Source organism: Desmodus rotundus, chromosome 13 (genome assembly GCF_022682495.2).
Source record: "Desmodus rotundus isolate HL8 chromosome 13, HLdesRot8A.1, whole genome shotgun sequence".
In the NCBI taxonomy this organism is placed as follows: domain Eukaryota; kingdom Metazoa; phylum Chordata; class Mammalia; order Chiroptera; family Phyllostomidae; genus Desmodus; species Desmodus rotundus.
Genome location: NC_071399.1, coordinates 26,886,093 through 26,906,635, shown reverse-complemented (window position 1 = coordinate 26,906,635; position 20,543 = coordinate 26,886,093). Strand labels below are relative to the sequence as shown.

At 44.2% G+C, this 20,543-nt stretch overlaps 1 protein-coding gene across 3 annotated transcripts in view; it reads right to left on the bottom strand.

The window, feature by feature from the left end:
- The window catches only part of PSD3 (pleckstrin and Sec7 domain containing 3), a 535,098-nt gene that overhangs the window by 370,762 nt on the left and 143,793 nt on the right, over positions 1-20,543 (bottom strand). The window contains exon 1 of one of the 3 annotated variants that reach the window (XM_053916639.2): positions 16,261-16,686. The exons of the other annotated variants lie outside the window; for them this stretch is intronic. Coding sequence (XP_053772614.1) covers positions 16,261-16,281 — 21 coding nt within the window. The 5' untranslated portion in view covers positions 16,282-16,686. Of the gene's footprint in view, positions 1-16,260; positions 16,687-20,543 lie in introns of those variants that run through there. 3 annotated transcript variants of the gene reach the window in all.

Genomic DNA, 20,543 nt, shown 5'->3' with positions numbered 1-20,543 from the left:
CTAGTCCCTGTCCAAACACATCCAAAAGAAAGTCGGTTTAGTTTCTGAAACAACTCTGTAAGAAAGTACTTTCTTATTTTTAAATAAAAATCTGCTATTCTGTAAATTTCTTTTCCACATTCTCTGGAGAAAAAATAAATGTGACCCTTTGCCACAGTCAGGTCTCCCTTTAGATCATATTTCTTCTTCCAAATACTTAGAAAGAACTATCCCACACACTAAGTCTTCTTTCCTTAGGGCAAAGGTTACTTTCTACAACGTCTCCGCACACCGCACAACTTTCTTACCACTTGCTGCCTAACTGCCCTTTTACTGTATTAAAATGCCTCTCTTAAAATGTGACACCCTGAATTAAGTACAGTAATTCTCACAGAATCTAGCTGTTTCAGACAACGGTGGTGCTGCTTCTGGCACTTACGTAAAATCAACCTTACAGCATCATTTTAACGATTAAGTACGAGAATGAGTGCAGTCTAGGCGCAATGCTAGGCATAGAGCACTCACTTGACAAATGGCTGTACCTGATGTGTCTGCAATTAACAGTAAGTTAAAGTAACAGTTCATCAGTATTAGTGCCTTATCTCCCTAATCCAGCTTACGCTAGTTCTCTATGACACTGCAGGTCTGCCTTATTAACTGTTTTTTTCCCCAAGTCGGGGTTAGGCAGAGAAATAAAGTGTTGAGGCCCAATTTAAATAAAAATCAGTCAGAAATCAGGATAAAGCAGCTGTGAAAGTAAGGAAAATTAATGGCAGGATGTGATTTATTTAAAGAGTTAATTTATACTCAAGTTCCCAAGACACAGAATCTGTGCCCCTTACTCCTTCGTCAAATGATGCAGAGACGCATGGCTGAGCCCCGCTGAGATCAGTCTGGCACAGACCGTGGAGAGAAAGCTCTGGAATCCGAGTGTCTAGAGTTCAAATCCTAGATCCACAGTTTACCCACAGCGGGACCTGGGACAAATTACTAAACCTCTCTGGTCTCTCAGGTCCCCCATCGGTAAAATGTGAGCCACGACACTACCCCGCTCCGTTACGGGAGTTTGTGGGAATCAAAGGAAACCGATGTGAAGTGCATTTGGGATGGTGCTTCTCACCTTTCAGAACTCTTAGTAAAGTTACAGTTATAACTACCACACAGCAGAAGTTATCTAAAGAGCAAGTTATCATAAATAATTTTGCTACAACTTATTACTTGAAAGTCTCAGCCATTTTTAATTTATGTAGACAGTCACCCCTGAGAGCCATTGCTAAAGTCAATAATCAGCAGCTTATTGTGCCTTTTATATATTTATAATTGTCTGTTTTCCATACATTCATCTATTCATTTTTAGGGTAAATTTTTAAATTAACCCCAAAAATTCTATCCTAATTTTAGTATTTAACTAACCATAAATGCTATCTCTAAAGCAAATAGTGTATTGATACTCACAGACAATAATGAAATAAAGGTACAAACTGTGCTTCTTATACCCACAATTGTTTGCGTGTGGATCTGCACTGTCCAATAGGGCAGCCACACGGGGCCCTCTGGCACCTGAAATACGGCAGATGTGCTGAGAGTTTAAAATACACGCCAGATTTCTGAGACTCAGCATGAAAAAAATACACATAACCTCATTAATAATGTTTATACCAACTATATATTGAAATGACAGTACCTTGGATATATTCGGTTAAATAAAATATTATTTAAATTAATTTCACCTGTTTCTTTTTACCTTTTTAAAATGGCTTCTAGGAACTTTAAAACGCTATCTATAGCTCATCGATTTCTATTGGACAGAACTGATATAAGGGATCCTAAAAACTGTGCCTCATGAAAATTAAATTCAGGACAAGAGATATGATCTAAGTTAGACCAGAAACTAAGCGAATAACTGAAATGATTTTCGGAGTTCATATATACAACGTGGATTCATCCACTGTAACGCATGTCCCTCTCTGACAGGGGTGCTGATGATGGGGAGGCTGTGCGCGTGTGAGGACAGGGAGTAAGGGGAAATCTCTATACCTTCTCAGTTTTGCTGTGAACCTAAATCTGCTCTAAAAAATAAAGTCCTTAAAAAAAATCATCAATTATTGTACGTTCATATTGGTGTAGAACTAAGGATTGCCGTAAGCTGAATAAAGTGAACAGAAATTATCCATACCAAATAATAATTTATTTAAAAGCTCATACAAAAGAAATGGTTTTGATTTTTTGATGGAGATGGGAAGATAAAAACATTGTTGAAAATATAGAACGCATTAATAAAAAACTTAGTGTTAATAGTAAGCTCAATGATTTTAGCTGTTGAAAACTAAACCAGATTTCTTCTAAGTGGGAATTATGCTACCACACGAAGGATCATTTCTTTTCTCCTCTTTACTGTCTTTCCCACCAGCAAACGTGCTGCTACGTTCCCCACTTTAAAACTCCTCTCAACCTCACCTTCCCTTTACAGAGAGAATCCTCCAAATACAGGGTCTGGCACAAATAACACCCCTCTTTATTACAAAATCATAAGCATGTAACTCTGTAATATAACACTATCACACTCAAGCACACCGTATGACATTTTAGGTGAAATGTCCAAACTGCTGTCCATCTCATGCGGGATATTCACGTTCCCTACCAAACACACTCAAGCAGGAGTTATTTCTGCTGGACTCTGTATTTGTCCACATTGGCTGTTTTCATTTCTCTACTCCTGTTCTCTCTTGAGTCCTCACCAGTATATTTTTGGTCCCCACTACTCCACCAAAACCGTTGTTGCCAAGCTTACCAATGACCTCCCCATTGCTAAATCGCTACGTGAATTCTTGACCATTGGCTCCCAAGACATGGCATTCCTGGTTTTCCTCCTCCCTCATTAGCTGCTTTTTCTCATTGTCCTCTACTGGCTCCATCTCATCTGCCCGACCTCGGTGTGGAAGGAGCCCAGGGTCTTGGTCCTGAACCTCTTTTTTCCATGTGCGCTCACTCCCTTCTGGATGTCATCCAGTCTCTCTCTGTATTTGGACAACTCCCAAATGTTTATCTACAGCCAGACCTCTCCTCTGAAATCCAGACTAGTATATCCAACTGCCTACTGGATATCTCCAAACTGAGCTCCTGACCTTCCCCCCAAAATCAACTTTTCCCTATATTACCAGTAGTTAATGCAACTCCATCCTTCAAGGGGCATGAGCCGAAACCCTTGCAATTCACCACTGACCTCCCCCATTCCATCTCAAACTTGGTCAATCAGGAAATCCTTCCCACTCTTCCTCCATAAAATGCCACTCTGGCTCAGGCCACCACTGCTTACTTAGGTTTCTACAGCAGTCCCCTGACCGGTTGCCTATTTCTGCCCTTCCCCACTAAAGTCTAGTCTCATGAGACACAGTAGTAATGTGTCCTCTGAAAACATGAGCAGGGTCATGTCAGATCTTCTTTTAAAATTCTCCATCCCTGGCTGGTGCAGCTCACTTGGTTGGACATCGTCCTGCAAAGTGAAAGCTTGCTGGTTCAATTCCCGGTCAGGGCATGTGCCTGGGTTGTAGGTTTGGCCCTGACGGGCCACATAAGAGAAACACCTGATCAATGTTTCTCTCTCACATCAATGTCTCTCTCTTTCTCCCTCCCTTCCCCTCTCTCTAAAAATAAATAAAATCTTTAAAAAACAAAAAACCTCTCCATCTGCTTCTCTGCTCACTCTACAAAGCCCCTGCAATGGCCTACAAGACCAGGGGCCTTACAGGAACGGGTGCCTGCTCAGGGCAGTCCAGTCACCCTGGTCGGGTGGTCCCTGGAAGGCAGGAAGCCTGCCTCAGCCTCAGGACTTTGCACCTGCTGCGCCCACTTCTTGCAGCGCTCTTCCCAACACGGACACCTTCTTCAGGTCTTTCGTCACAAGTCACCTCAGTGAGGCCACCCTCGACCACCCTATTCATAACTGCAGCCCCCATTCCTAACCTCCCCTCTCCCTCCTCTGCTTTATTTTTCCCCAAAGTATTTCACACACAAAAACACACACAGTCTGTCTTACCTTCCAAGAGTAAGAATTTTTTTTTTGCCAATTTTGTTGACCACTGTATCCCCGATACCTGAAATAATGCCTGGTACACAGAGGCGTTGTGAGTAAATGAGAGAGGACAGTGACACACAGCTGCACGTGATCTATGACAGTATATCATGTAGTCTTTTTAAAGGGTTATATTTTCCCAGGGCACTCTGCATGCGCATATATATTCAGATATTGCAAAGAAAAAAAGCTGCTCCCATTTGATAATTAACATCACGCAAACCTGAATAATTATCAAGAAATAGTTCTCTAAACTGAGAGATGCTCCAAAACACTCCACAGTACTAGGATTTCTTAAACGCGTGGACCTTGCTTCACCAGAGCACATCAAAGGACGGTGTCAATATGCCCACCCTACCCGGAGCAGGAGAGAGGTGCCAGGCCAATGTTATGGACTGTGATCCCCTCGAATAATAGAGAAATTATGGCACCAAGTGCGGAGCACTTGATGCTTTAATGATGTATAAATTCTGGGTATAACCTACTTTCAGGGAACCTCCGGTCTCAAGTACGAGAGGAAAACGTGGAGTGGTTGTTAGGCTGTAGCAATGCATCCGCTCAATGGGTAAACATGGGTGGCTCCGATTTTTATAAACCACATTTTAAGAGAACTTAAAATTATCTTGTAGGTAAGAGCCAAATGATTTCAAAAGAACATTTAGATGCAAAAATAAATTATTCAGGAGGGAAGTAACTCTGTACACAAACAGACGTGATGTGAGGCAGAGAAAAGCCAAATGTGATTTTAAATAAAAAATGTAAGCGTGCCATAGTTTCTCTACTTGGTAACATTGCTTTTGTTTCCGAAGTTACACACAGTAGAAGCGCTTACCCAGCCTCCAATCAGCGGACTCCAGGGTGAACAGGTCCCCTGTGAAACAGCCTGGCGAATGCCCATTGCCACTCGGTGCTCACAGCTAGTAATCAAGACCCTGGCAAACTCACGGAATTCCACTCCTATCACTGAGCTGATAGTTACCAAGAATCAGCTGAGTTTGCTCCCATGCTCATTTGTGCCAGTTGTTTGCTACTGAAATTACGTAATGTCATTAAATATTATGTAAAATAATGATGTACAGGTATAATAAGAAAGAGTTGTTACCAAGAAAGCTTAGTGTAATGCTTGAGACACAAGACATTAAATGGTCATCAGAGAATTCTACCAACAGTGGTTTGTTTTTACATCGTCTTTACTAAATAGAGGCAAATGTAAATTATAAATTATTTATCACATATAAAGATTCGTGATGTATATCCCTATACAAATCAAGACATTACCACGACCCTTTTAACTTCCCTGTGAACCTTCTTGTTATGTAATGATTTTATAAATTAAAATATTGTCTCACTGAATCACAGATACATTTGTTTTAGCAGTGCTTCTAAAACTTTGGCTTTAATTACTCTGAGCCTATCTAGCTCTTTTAAATAAATAAACTGTTTGATACATAAATAAAATAAAAATATATTTGCAGTTAATATGCCTTTAGTGCTCCGGATTTAGAATATGATGCTGTGTTTATTAGACTTTTTACCCTGAAACAGGACCCATCAGGACAAGAGACAATCAACTGACGTACAAACCACACAAGGAAGGCAGGAAGAAATGAATCAGGAAACAAGTTAAGGTAAAATGAAAGGGAATGAACGAAACAGTTCTGTAAAACCGTTACATCTGGCACACTAGCCCAAGCCTTTATCTGCTCTATCAGACACCTCTGCCAGAAGGGAGAGACCTGTGTGAGGAAACTCGCAGGAATACATTACTCTTATCTTTTGTGCCCTAGGTTGTCATTTGCAAGAAAGCTCTAATGAAAGTCACACACCTGAAGCTCCACAAGCAACCCATGAACACTACTGCAAGGCAAGGAAAATTCCACTTTGCCAAAACAGGAGATGCAAGAAACCCCACAGCGAAGCCGATAGCAAAAAATGATTAGGCTAGGAATCCTGCTGACTCCGGAAATTCTGTGCCCCCTGAGGACAAGGCCAAATGTCAGAGCACCTACTCTGTCCACACATTGGTAGAAGGGTTCCTGGGCTGAGCTACAAAATAGCCTGGGATCTTTAACTCATTCACTGAATAAACATTTACTGTGCCACTGCACCACATAAAATAATAGAATTTTCCTCTTGGCTTCCACACTGCATACCTACAGGCAATCACAGTACAGGGTACAAGACCAGTTTTGCCATTCAAGCAGCTGTGTGACTTTAAGGAAGGAAATAATTCTGCCTCCTTCTCAGGTAAGTATAAGCTACCACCCAGGTCCCATTCACTGTTCACTTACTAGGTTACTGCTTCTTTTCTGTAGGCACTGTTCTAAGCCCTTCGCAGCTGTTAAGCATCAGCGAGGCATTCTGTGGGGTAACGAGGCAGCGCAGTAGAGAGACATCAAATGCCTTACCCAAGGTGCCCCGATGCCAATCAGACTGTCAGGTCCAAGGCCACACTCCAACCACTACCTGCACTGCTGCTCCTTGCTGACACAGAGTATCCTTTCAGAGAAGGACAGGCAAATGAGTCTCTGCCTCCCCCATTAGAGAACTCACCCAAATTCATATTTATCAAGTCCTTTAGGAGATCCTGCCAAACAACCTTCACCAAGAAATGTAAGGATTACATAAAATGCCACCTATTCTGCTTTCCATGCCTTCTTCTCCCCATAGGCGTTCGTGGGGATCTGTGTGGCTACGGGAGACCTCCGAGGATTCAACAACGGTAAAAACAATACCACCAACCAAAAAACACGAACACACCTTAAAAGGGAGAAAAACAGAGAAGAGAAATACTCTCAAGAGGGTGCTGGCAACCTTATGACTTGAAAATGTTTATGAACCTGGTTTAATTTTTTTAATGTTCATGTTTCAATTACAGTTTACTTTCAGTGTTACTCTGTATTGCTTTCACGTGCACAGCACAGCAGTCAGACATTTATATAACTTGTGGGTGATTCCCCGTAAGTCTAGTACCCATCTGGCACCACATATAATTACCATATTAATACCGACTATACCCCCTATGCTGTACTTCACATCCCCGTGACTGTTCTGTAACTACCAATTTGTAATTCTTAATCTCTTCTCCTCTTTCTCTCTGAATGTGCCCGCTCTCGTCTGGTTTAAATTTTTTTAGGGGAACCACCTCTACTATGTGAGGGGTCAGGAAGAGCACCGGGTTGCCTGACATAAAGATCAGTAGCTGCAGTGAGCAAAGTGGCCAGATTGGCTGGATCGGCTCTCTCTAACCACCATCAGTGAAGGCGTTTGTCACCTGGGACCGCACCCACTAAAGGGGTCTAATTAAGTTCTGGGGGGCAACCGCAAAAAGGTCATTATTATCACCAGTTTAAATCAGAGTTTCTCAGGCGTTCCTGACCTGAATTCAGTAGGGGCAATTATGAAAAGTGTCACTGCAGAACTTCTGAACCTGAACCGTCCTGCAGCCCTGGAAATCTAAAACCAGGGGGTCCCTGTAATTGACAAGTTGGGAAACACTATTTACGTCATAAAACTATGGGACCTAAAAAGTTCAAGAGGGGTGTTCTGAGTGGGTGTCCTCTTCTTTCTAAGCAGTCCGCTGTTTATAATCCAGGAGGAAGGCACTGTTTCCTGTACATAAAAGTCTCTAGAGAAACGACTTTGCAAGTTTCCTTTCAATACACATGACCGTCTGGAATCCTCAGAGTTCTGGAATCCTCCCAGGTAGCTTAGTTTAGGCCAGGGGTGTCACATTCATTTTCACCAGGGGCCACATCAGCCTTGTGGTTGCCTTCAAAGCGCCAAATATAATTTTAGGACTGTACAAATGTAACTACTCCTTAACTAGGGGCAAGGAGCTCTACATTCGGCCCTTTGAAGGCAACCGTGAGGCTGATGTGGCCCCCAGTGAAAATGAGTTTGACACCCCTGGTCTAGGCAAAGGTTAAATCCACCCTTTTGTCCAACCAAAACCAAAAAGAATGATATCCATTACACAAATCACTCTGTTGACTGACGTCAGCAAATATGTGAGGCCCTAGAAAGTGTGTTAAGACCTCTCATGTTTTGCTTAAGATAAAGAACCTCACTTCCTCAAAGGACAGGAACAAGAAAGTGACAATACAACCCACAGAACAGAGGTGTCTGCAAAGCACATGTCTGATAACAGACTTGTATCCAGAATATATAAAGAACCTTTACAATTCAATGATAAGAAGAGGACCCAATTTTTTAAAAGGGTGAAGGATCTGAAAGGATTCCTGCAAAGAAGATACACAAATGGCCAACGAGCATATGAAGAGAAGTTGAACGTCATTAGGAAAATGCAAAACCACAGTGAGATATCACTTCACATCCACTGAGACGGCTAAAATCAAGAAGAGAGAAAGTAACAAGTGTTGACAAGGTGGAGTAATGAGAACTCTCACACATTGCTGATGGAAATGTAAAATGGTGCAGCCCCTGTGTAAAAGTTTGGCGATTCATCCACGTGTTAAACATAGTTACAATTATGACCCAGCAATTCTACTTCTGGTATATACCCAAGACAAATGAAAGCACACGTCCCACAAAAACTTGTACACGAATGTTCATAGCAGCATTATTCCTAGTAGCCAAAAAGTACAAACAACCCATCATCTGACGAATGAGTAAATAAAATGGGGTCTGTCTATTCAATTGAGCACCACTCAGCAATAAAAAGGAGGGAAGTACTAACACATGCTACAGCGTGGCTGAGCATTGGAAACGTGCTAAGTGGAAGAAGCCAGTCATAAAAGGCCACATACTGTATGATTCCATTTATAGGATATGTGCAGAATAGGCAAATCCGTAGAGACAGGAAGCAGATGAGGGGTTGCCTGGGTCAGAGGGTGGGAGCAACAGTGGGACTAGAGGATGACAACTAATGTGTCCGGACTTCGTTTCGGGGCGATGAGTGTGCTCGGAAGCTGACTGTGATGATGAAAGCACGACTCTGTGCACACACACGAGTCACCGAATGTAGACTTTAAATGGATGAGTTGTGCGGTATATAAATTTTAGCTCAATAAAGTTGTTTTAAAAAAGAATCCCCCCCAAAAGAATCCCATTAAACCTCCATGAGCCTCAATGTCATCCTCTGAAAATAAGGATACCACCTATCCTACAATATTGTAAAGAACATGTAAGAAGATAGAAATTTATATATGAACAATGCTTCATGTAGAGTGTCTGGCACATAATGAATACAGAATTCATGTTATTCTTTCAGCTCTTCCTATCCCCACATTTTTGCATTGCTACGTTTTGATATCATTGTGTCTTCACAAGTTACAAAACTCAACACTGGAATGTATTCCAATGGAGGCCCAAACATGAGAAATCTCTCGTGACTTCACACATGCTAAACTTAAGGCTATTCCTGTACACCTGACCCTGAAAACACCCTGGAGGCTGCAAATGTGACTGTCTACCTCCAAGACTTGTCACTAAAAAGTTTTTGGAGATAAAGAATAAGTTTTTTTTCCTCCGCGCCTCGATCTTTGTGCATCCCCTATCTCTAACTGTGGAGCAGAAGCACGTCTACAAGCAGGTAGTTTTAAAACCTGGCACACCCCTTGCCAAAATTTAACCTACTCGGGCATCTTTCCCAGTCAGCTTCACCGACACTGAAAATCTGCTGGGCCTCCAAGACAGCTTTGCAGGGGCCCCAGGAAAGACCTCAGCCCTTAGATACCCAGCATTACCCACCCGGATACTGTCTGTGACGCTATGCAGAGTCACAGGGGCTTGATGCTCTGGAACTATTATCCACAGGCTGCAACAGAAAGGGTCAACTACAGCATTCTCTCCATCTCCCCAAGGTCTCAAACAATTCACAGCCGTCTGTTGCTACCTGTTTCAATTTTTTTTCAGAAGAGTTCCTACTATTGAATACATTTCATTTATTTATTTTTAATTGATTTTAGAGAGAGGAAGGGAGACGGAGAGAAAAAAAATCAATCTGTTGTTCCATCTATCTATGCATTCATTGGTTGATTCTTGTATGTGCTCTGATCGGGGATGGAACCCTCAACCTTGGCGTATTGGGACGAAGCTCTAACCGCCTGAACTACTGGGTCAAGGCAAATACATTTTATTTTTCTCTTCACTTTCAATGATTTTACCTGCACGTTTATTTCCATGAAAACCCCATGCCTCCCTTCACTGTCACTGCTTATCAGATATCATGGAGTAAATGTATGCAAAACTCAAAGCTTAGCAGAGCTCGGTTGGTAAACACACTAAGCAACCAGATAGTCAAGTGAGAAATGACGGCCCAGGACAGCCAGTGCTATCTACTAAAGCATTTCTGCTCTAGGGCTGTGCTGTGCAATATATTAGCTACTGACCACAGGACCCTACTGAAATTCACTGAAATGAACTAAAATTTAGAACTCAGTTCCTAAATCTCCCTCCCCACTAAGTGTACTTCAGTAGCTACCTGAGCCTACTGACTACCAGATAAGGGGATACAGCACAGATAAGAGAATAATTCCAGCAGAGCAGGAAGTTCCACTGAATAATGCTGACTTAAGAGAGTACCTTCATTGATTCTGTGAAAGTTTGTAAGTTCAGAGTTCTTAGATGCAGTAGTTTTAGTACTTACAGATCGTGAGATTTGTCTCTCAGATGTACGATCCAAGTGCCTCTGAACATTCTTGGCAGATTTTCTTAGCGGTTAGTGGACAAGATTTTTTGGAGCTTAACACAGAGCTTGGCACATGGTAAGCACGTAATATTTGCTGAACAAATGAATAAAGAGCATGTTAATCTCTGTGTTTCAGCTTCTGCATCAGCAGGAAGGTAGGAAGCTCACGGACCCTTTAGAGCCACAAGAAGTGAAGCGGAAAACATAACCATCTGCCCCAAAGGAACTTATATCCAAATGAAAAGTTTCGGGCCCATGGATACATCTTGCTTCTTCAAACACCCACTACTTGTAGCTTTTAGAGACAAGGGAAGGTCGGAAGAGGCTACTACAGGAGATCACAGAGCTGCTGCCATTTCTCAGTATTTCCCTGAATAACTTTTGCTAGAGAATCACAAAATCACACAGAGGCAGCAATCATCCACTCACACTGCCTTACACCTAGCTCTCCCCTCCCCTCAGTACCCTATGACTCAGTCTGCATTGTGCCTGTCAAATAATTTCTTGGAAAATAAGTATTGTTGAAACGGAAATTCAAAAAAGGGTGTCAGTTTTCATATACAGAGACAAGCAGTTCTATGAGCCCTTAACCAACAATCTCCTGGAGGCCCAACAAAAGAAGCCACAGCTGCTTCTATTGAAAGGTTTCTATATCCCTTGTTCACAGCCCAAACAGCCATAGGAAGAACCAAGCTGCTCCGTTTCTATAACTGACGTTTCCTTAGCAAAGTCTGGGGCCAGAAGGCAGGAGAAATAGGGAGCAGCTGCCGCCTGATCTTCTCATGAATGCTCCCCAGGCTCATTCCCCATTCTCCTCCTTATTGTTCCAGAGGCCTTTTCTCAACAACCAAAAGTCACAGCTCTTGGGTGGGAAACACACACACACACACACACACACACACACACACAGAAGCAGCCTTCTTTGTGTCAACAACCACAGTTGCAGCAAAGTCGAAATCACGTCTATGAGGTGATGGAACTAGAAGTTAAAATAGGTGAGCCTTACCTTCAATTTTAAATTGTTAATCTGCTCTATTCTGAGTTCCAATTACTTATAACTGTATGGAAGTCCTTACATGTGGCCTTACAGGGATCCCTTTAGACACTATGTGTGTTTTTAAAAGAAAAGCATACAATTTCTATTTCTTGAGCCAAACAACAATACTTGCGCCACGATTTAAGCCAACAGATACATCGAGTAATGGTTTGATGAATTAGTCATTCAATTTCAGATTCCAAGACCCACAGAATCTAAATATTAGAACCAAAAGCTGTTTCTACAACATACAATGCTAACTTTGAGGACTGGGAAACAGAATAGTGGTTAAGGAAACTCAGTGCCTGAGTTCAAATCTCAGCTCTGCCATTTATTAGCTATATTCCTTAACCTCTCCAGACTTCAGAATGGAAACTGACTTCATGGGGTTGTCACAGGTAATCTGTGTTAAAGCACATAATAAGATCTCAAAAAATATTAGCAGTGATTGGGCCCCGGCTGGTGTGGCTCAGTGGATTAAGCACTGGCCTGCAAACCAAAAAGTCGCTGTTCTGATTCCCAGTCAAGGAACATGCCTGGGTTGCGGACCAGGTCCCCAGTGGGGGGCATGTGAGAGGCAACCACACATCGATGCTTCTCTCCCTCTCTTCCTCCCTCCCTTGCCCTCTCTAAAAATAAATAAATAAATAAATTTTTTAAAAAAGAATCTTTACCATATATATGCAGTGATTGTAACAATGCCTCATGCCTGAAAACATCACTTCAACATTTTCCAAAAGCTAGGACTTAACATGAAACTTAAAGGAAAATGCTTCCCGGAAAACCCACATGAAAAGTCTGTAAAAAAAAGAGCCCCAGGCTCAGGTCAAAATGTTCACCTTCCTACTAAACCCAAATTCCAATAATGAACTTTTAAAAATATCCATGAACATGTACAAATTCTTCATCTCACTCATTTGTGGCGGAGGAAAGGAGTTTCAGACTAGAGAGCAGTTCATGGTTACGCAAGTCCCAAGAAGTGGGCGCTGGGCCCTGGTCAAGACCTGGCCCTCCTGTGGACAAGGGGGAGAGGAGCTGCTGGCTCCCTCACACCACCGCTGTCCTCAAGAGAGGAAATGCTCCACATCGCTGTGCCCTGAAGTGTTAACAAAGTCCCCGGCCAGTGGGCACCAACGGGCCCCAGTGTGTTGACCTTCTGGGCCCAGTGGAAAACAAAGGCGGCAGGGACATGCGCTATTTTTATATAAATAAGCTAGCATAAGCAAAGACTCTTTATTAACGATATGAGTATCACCTTTTTTTTGAACAAGGCATAGAAATTTGTTTCTATGGATTTAAGAGTAACTTGTTCACTGCAAGCTGCAAATTATCCTTTTTCAACCTGCAACTGCAGCTGGCACTGCCACTTAGCACTACCACTAACACCAGGCAATTTGGGGCATGTGAAAACGTCCTTGGAAGATGGTCTTGTACCTCAGAAACACGGGAAAGGTACAAAGGGACACGCTCTCAAAAAAACGATGCCACCGCTGAAATTCTCTCCAGCGAATCTCTTAGTCTGCATACACCACCATGAGCGATACAAGCTGCGCAGTCCGAGACACAGCGAGCAAACGCTCTGGAGAGCTTCAGCTGGACCCTGTACTCCCCTACAGTAAGGGCAGGCTGGTTTAACTGTAAAAAGAGCTCAGGAAGAACTGAGGGGCAGTATTCAACGGGAAAACACCTCCACTCACAGCAAAGGGAAGCCAAGGACAGCTCTGCTTGGCCCAGCCTGCAGGGGAACCCTTGAATGTGGGGAACCCTCGAAGCGGCAACGATTTGAAGTTAGACTGAATGCCTGCCTTCTGTGAACCTGAGTCACATCCTCAGGTAAATAGATTTGGGTCACCTACTGATCACCAGATTATTTTTCACGACTGGCTGCTTAAACCTCAATCATGTCTGAATTCATTTCTAAAAACTGGGAAGGATCACCATCCATTACTCACCTTCTAATCCAACCCAAGCCCAGAGAAATGCTCTTTTCGTAATTGCCAAACGACAACATTACCTCAGGTAAACCTTAAACAAACCAGTGTCGAGATCAAAGCCTTAAACCTTAAACCAACCAGTGTCGAGACCAAAGCGTACACACTAATAATGCTCACACGGCTTTTGCCTCAGCACTTCCTAACCAAGCCTGAGATCACCCCTTGCCACACCGGGGTCTTAGTTTATGATTAATACACGACAGATGACTCCAGAATTTCTAAAACAAAAATAAATCACCTCTAAGAGTAACAAGTCTCCGATGTATTTTTTAACGTAATGCCAGGCTAAATCCCACTCACATATTTTTCCATCAGGGCTAACAAACATATCAAGGCTTTATAAAGCAAGTGGAGCCATTCATGGAAAGTGTCTCTAAATTTTCCTTTTTCAATGAGCTGATTTTCTGTCTTATTTCACTTTTATTTCCAAATCCCCAAGATTTACTAGCCTATAAGGATTTCCAGGGTATCCTGTGTTTTTAATTGCTAGTATTTAAGCGAAATTGAACCTCTTGAGTACACTGCGCATCATAAAGTATGTATTATTCTTTGGCCACGAATGAAATGAATGGGGCCAACAAAATTTTTCTTAAAGCCAACACACATTCAGATTTGCAAATCTACCTTCTTACGCTTGCATTTTTTAAAAAACACTCAACTGTGGAATTTCACCTTAAAATAAGGTTATTTTAAGTTTGCAGCTCTAATCACTCTCCCACATTCAATGGCCAGGAAGAGAGCACTGATCTGTTCACAGAACATACAGAGATATTCAAAATGTGGCGTTAAGAGTCAATCACTGAGTTAAGTAATGCAGATACATGTTGAGGCATGAAACCATAAAATGCCAGAGCTGGAAGGCTCTGAGAGAGCATCAACCCAATGCCCTCATCCTGCAGGGAAGAAGAACAGGTTAGCTACAGAGGTTAAATGATTTGCCCAGGACAAAGGCAAAAACTCACCCAGGGACAAAACCTATAAGCCAGGTGTCCTACTTACTAGTCCAAGAGCTTTCCATGGTACCACTGTGCTCCTTTTAGCACAAAAGTATATGTTAATGAAATATCTAACATATAAGACAAAATCATACAGGGTGGGGCAAAAGTAGGTTTACAGTTGTTCTTACGTAAAACAATAATTAATAAATGCCAATACAAGAAGAAACTGTTTAACGTACTCACACCTGTAAAGCTACTTTTGCCCCACCCTGTATGTCCGTAACATGACTTGCGGATGAATATAAGAAAGGTGTAGAAGAACATGCACCAAGCCACTAAAAATTGGTTGGGAAGGTGTAAATTTATTTTGCATTGTTTTGCTGATTCTGTTGATACGCTGCATTGTTGCGTGCCAAAAAGGAATTTACTGACTTCTAAAGAGTATCTCTTGATTTGTAAACACTCAAAGAAAAGACGACCCCTCACTCCCCAAAAGCCACCCAAAACCTCCCCTTCAAGGTCTAGCTCAACTGCCAGCTCCTCACAGAGGACTCCCAAGCCCTTAGGCCAGAACCTCTCCTTTTCTGGGTTCCTCCATCATAATCTTCGCAGAAGTCTCTCCTACTAGAAAGCAAGCTCCCTGACGACAGAAATCCTGTCTTACTCACCTGGCAAGTGGGCTTTGCAAAGACCTTTGCATATACTGCATTCATCACAGTTAATGAACTGCAGCATTTGTTCCCAGAATCCCACTTAGAGTAATTTTCCAGACCTCCCTCTTCCCCACACCAACACCTGGACCTACTCAAGAGTTATTCCGGAGTGGAAATCCTGGATCCCCTGCGCTGTCGGGCAAACCAGTCTCTGGAAAATGAAATCGTAATGCCCATTACATCCCCTGCCTACTTACCGAGTGTTTAACATCTTTCAACATCAGGGAAGGTAAAATTACACATTTATTATTTAGGTTTCCGACAACATTCTGAAGCCACGTTCTCTAAGTGGTAATCTTATTTTTTTTTTTTAAATCTCAGAACATCACTTACTAGAACGTATAGCTGAAAACAGAGGATAACACTTAAATGCATGTGAAACAGAATGAAACGTCTTTAAAAGCTACTGTGAGTATTAAACCAAATAATCTTCTCTTGTCGCTCACCGCAAGTTTGCGGATTTTTTTTTTTTCTTTCTGACAGAGAAACGTGATAGTCCCTAAATACAAGAGCGGACCTGGCAGAGTGAAATCGGCACATCGGGTCCTCTTTAACGCTATCCTCCTTTTGATCATTAAACAAGAATGAGTACTCCGGCTTCTCGTCCAAGTCTCAGGTTTTCAAAGCGGAGGGCTGAATTAAAACCCCAAAATCTTAACACCACAAAGTTGACCCTTCTGGGCTCCTAACACACACAAAGAAAGAGCGAGCTAAAGGAAAATCGCTACCAGATGCTGATGCTAAGGCACAAACACAAGTGGCCCAGGGAACCTGGAGAACTGACGGGCGACAAAGCCAACCAAACCCCAACCCCGACCGGACGGTGAGCACCGGCGCGCCCCACACGCCCTCGGCCCCGCGCGTCCCGAGCCTCACCGCGGCACTTCTTCCTTCCATCTTCCATCGCCCGCTCCGAGCCCGCCACCGCGCGGGGAGCCTCAGGGCGGGCGGCCGGCGCAGCGCGCTCCGGGTCGGGCTCCCGGGACTGCCGAGGGGCGGCGGCGGCGGCGCGCACCCTAGCGGAGGCTGCCCGCGCGGCCCCCAGCGGTGTCCAAGCGCTGGCTGCGGGCGGGCGTGGGCCGGTCGGCGCCCGGGGGCGTGGAGAGGGCGGGGTGGCTGGGGGCGGGGCCCCGGCGGGGTCGGGGGGGTGGAGGAGGGTAGGAGAAGGGGAAGGGTCTGGAGAGCAGGGGAGGGAGGGGGAAGGGGAGAGGGAGGGCTAGTGGGGAGGGAGACTGAAGGGGAGAAATGGGGTGAGAGGCAGCTCGGGGGACGGCGGAGCGGGTGCTCGAGGGTGGGGGCAAGAGTGCAGAGGGGGGTAGGGAGGCGGAGGGACAGCGAGGGTAGGAAGGGTTGGGATAGGGGAGAAGAGGGAGGAGCCCCGAGGGGGAGGGGGCGAAGGTGAGAGGGTGGAGGGGGCGGTGCCGCGGGGGGAGGGGACGGAGGGGAGTGGGAGGGGGAAGGAAGGGGCTGGAAGAGGTGGAGAGGGCGGAGGCCGGCGGCTGGGGGGCCAGGATCCTGCGGGGTAGGGGGAAGGGGGCAGCGTGCCGGGAAGGGGTGGAGAGGGCAGAGTAGGCAGAGGGGCCCGGCTGCCGCCTCCCGGCGCCGCGCACTCACCCTCCGCCCGGCGGAAATCTGCCTGTTGCTTTGTCTCGTTCCCTAACAGTTTTCCCACCCCAAGAAAAGTGAGAGGCGCTTTGGCCGGTGTTTCTTCTAAGGAAAGGCCAAGGGAGGGAAGCCGCGAGTTGGGCGCCGTCCCGCTGGGTCCCGCGAGGAGCGCCCAGGCGTCCCCTCGGGGTCTGGGGGGATGAGGAGGGGTAACCCTCCCGGGTCCGTGTTGTGCTTTGCCTCTTTGAGGGAGCTCCACGGGCGACCCATTTAAGATCTATTGCCCTTCGGGACGGGACTCGCCTGGATCCTGCAGTCTTGTCTCGAGGCTGTCCTAACCGAATATGTGTACCGGGGCATAATTCACTTCAAAAGTGCACTTTCAATCGAAAGTGCCGAAAACCCGTGCCTTTTTTTCCCTGTTCCCCTGGACTGTGTGCGGCGGTGGCAGTCTGCAAGGGCGCCCTCCCCTGGCAAAGGGATCAGGAGACCTAAAAACCACCGTCTGTAAGGTTTATTATACTGAAAGAGTGGTTTACCTTAAAGTTCAATGTTTGCCAGATTCAAGCACCTGGAGGTCGAACCCCATGCGGCCAGAAGCGTGGGGCTTGCGGTATGTTTGTGTTAACAGCTTTAATGCCACGAAGACTAGTCTTACTTCTTGTGACCAGTAGAAGATGCGCAAATAAAGGGAAGTGGCCACCAAGGCCAAGCTTTGAGTGGGGATGAAGGGTCAAGTTCCTTCAGGGCCCAAGGAACCAGCCCACTAGGACAGGACGCAGCCAGGCACCTGATTCCCCGACTTTTGCTTTGACTGCCCGGTTTATATCTATCAGTCAGCCAGTGGCACCCACCGGAGGAGCCAGAAGGAGAGTGTGGGTGCCTTTACAGGAATCCATTCCCGCTTCTCAGAAGGGATCCCAATCCATGCTCCCCTGCGGGCACAGCAGTTTGGTCAGATGTGTGGGTTTTAAAGCACCCAGTTATTTGGGTGTATTTCTCCTTTATGGATCCTACCTTCACCCTTACAGAAATACCCCAAGAAGTCAATCCCTGTGTGCCCATTTCCAATAAACTTCAGCTTCTTTGAACCTCAGGGTCTCATGATTTTGTTGGCAAGGAATCAGGAATATGTAGGAAATATAGTTGCTACCTGGGGCCTGACCACTGGCCCAGTGACCTTTAACTGGAAAAGTAACCAATATTTTATAAAGGGAGGAAGGTAAGGGATTTTAAGCTGAATCTAAAACTATACCAACTATTCCCACACATAACTATTTATACAGGAGACAGGGTGGACCTAGAGTTACATGAGTTTACTAGTTAAGGGGCCTGGGAATAGATACTTGTAATCTGAGCCTGTGTCCTTAATCACGAAATGAGGACAATGGTACCTTGCAGAATTGTTATTAGCGTGATAGATTATGTAGTGCTCCTGGCCCACAGGAAAGCTTCAATGAAGGGACGTTTCAAAAATGAAGCAAGCAACAGAATATGTTTCCCATTTGCATCACTAAGAAATTATTTTCTCCCTAAATCCAAAAATGCTTCAAGGTCTTACTTACAAAGGTGATTACATCTATTAAATAATCATTCATTTTTCCCACTTTAAATAATCAAAGTTATAAACAATGGAAATTCTGATGAACATAAATTAACCCGTGTTACCACTTCTGAGTTGATAAAACACAAAGAAAACCAAATAAAGATTGATATTTCATTTTGCCAGCAATATTTTGTGTGTAAATATTTTGTTAGGTGTTTTAAAATCATTGAAAATAGAGGAAGGATCCCCATTTCTGCTATTCTAGCCCCCAGGGATGCCAGGCACCCAGCTCAAATATTCACGACTGTGCTCAAGTTCAGTTTCAGAATACACAAACATCCACCTTGGTAAAAGCAGGGAGGGGGCACACAGGCCAGCTGAGCAGTAGCCTCTCAAAGAGGCCCGGGCTAGTCAATATTTATCCGTATAGCACTGTATTCCTCCCCCGCACTCTGCGCATGAGCCTGGTATACATGGTGTGGGAAAAAGAGAGGAACCATGAAGTAGGCAAGATGTTAGATACTGGAGGTCAAAACAAGAAATGAAAACGAAGTTGAAATCCTCTCATGTATTAGTCATTCACACAGTCAATCCTTACTATTTCTGAAGGCCAGTTTAAAATACCACATTGTGCATTTGGGTGACGGGGAGTGCAAAACTGAATATTTATTTAGAATGGGAAAAAATTTCAAATACAAATTCATAAAAGCTGACAAATTCCACACACATTACCAACTCCAGAAAAACCACACATTTGTATTAACTGTCTTCATAATATTTTTATTAATTAAGCTCCTAAAACATCTCTATAATACTTTCCCTCATGTGTTTTGGCTGCATACTCTTGACCATTCCTTTTACTTTTTTAAAACAACTCCATTGAGATATAATTCACATGTTATGCAACTCACCCATTTGAAGGGAACAAGTCAATGGTTTTTGAGCACTATTACTGCAGTCAGTTCTCGAAAATTTTTATTACCCCCCAAAAGAAACCCTGTACTCCTAGCAGTCATGCCTCTTTCCCCTCCAACCCTCTCAGCCCCTGGCAACCACTAATCTACTTTCTGTCTTCACGGATTTGTTCATTCTGCACATTTCATAGAAATGGAACCATACAATGTATGGTCTTTTTTGTGCCTGGTTTCCTTTATTTAACATAATGTTTTCAATGCTCATTCACGTGTAGCATGTAACACAACCTTATTTTTTTAATTGACAAATAATGTGTTACCATATGGACAGGCTACATTTTATTGATCTGTTCATCAGTGGGTGGACATTGGGTTCTTTCCATGTTGGGAACCGCCCTGCCTGGTTTCAGAGGCTGTAACCCCCCATGGTTAAGGCTGAGTCAGAGTTGGGACCATAAGCCACTAAGGAGACAAAGCTTATCTCCCTGGCAGGTGTGCCACCTCTGCCCACTTCACCCTGCTTGGCCCTGAGCTTGGCCAGTTAGCCAATGACGGGTAAGAATCCTCAAGGGAGGATCAACCTAAGATAGGCATGGTCACGGAAGAGGCCCGCAGGGAAGGACTCGGGGGGCTACAGAAAAAGGGGGTGATGGACCCTTGCCCCTCGGCTTTGACATAGCCTGAGTCCTCATTCTGTCTGCAAGAAGTCTACTAATCTCTTGGCAGCCCTACTTCCCTTGCCTGACTTAAGCCTGAAGCAATAACAGAGGGCAGTGCAGTCCTGTGCTGGGAGGGGCGGATTCCCTGGGGAATCAGGCCTAAGAAAAATACATACATTCCTGTGAAACCTACTTAATTTGTACCCTCAGTTTAAAAGATAAGGGTCCAGACCTGAGATGAGTCTGGCGCCTAAAGTTTTATGGCCCTCTAACTAATTGGCTGTAACTCAGAATAAGCCCTCAAAGTTCTCTGTAAATCATGTATTGTTTAACCCTTACTGGCTGACAATGATTGATGAGCTTTATCCGTATTCCTATGCGAATGAACCTAATAAAAGCCCCTGGAGAGAGAGGCTCTGGGCCCTTCTCCTTTGA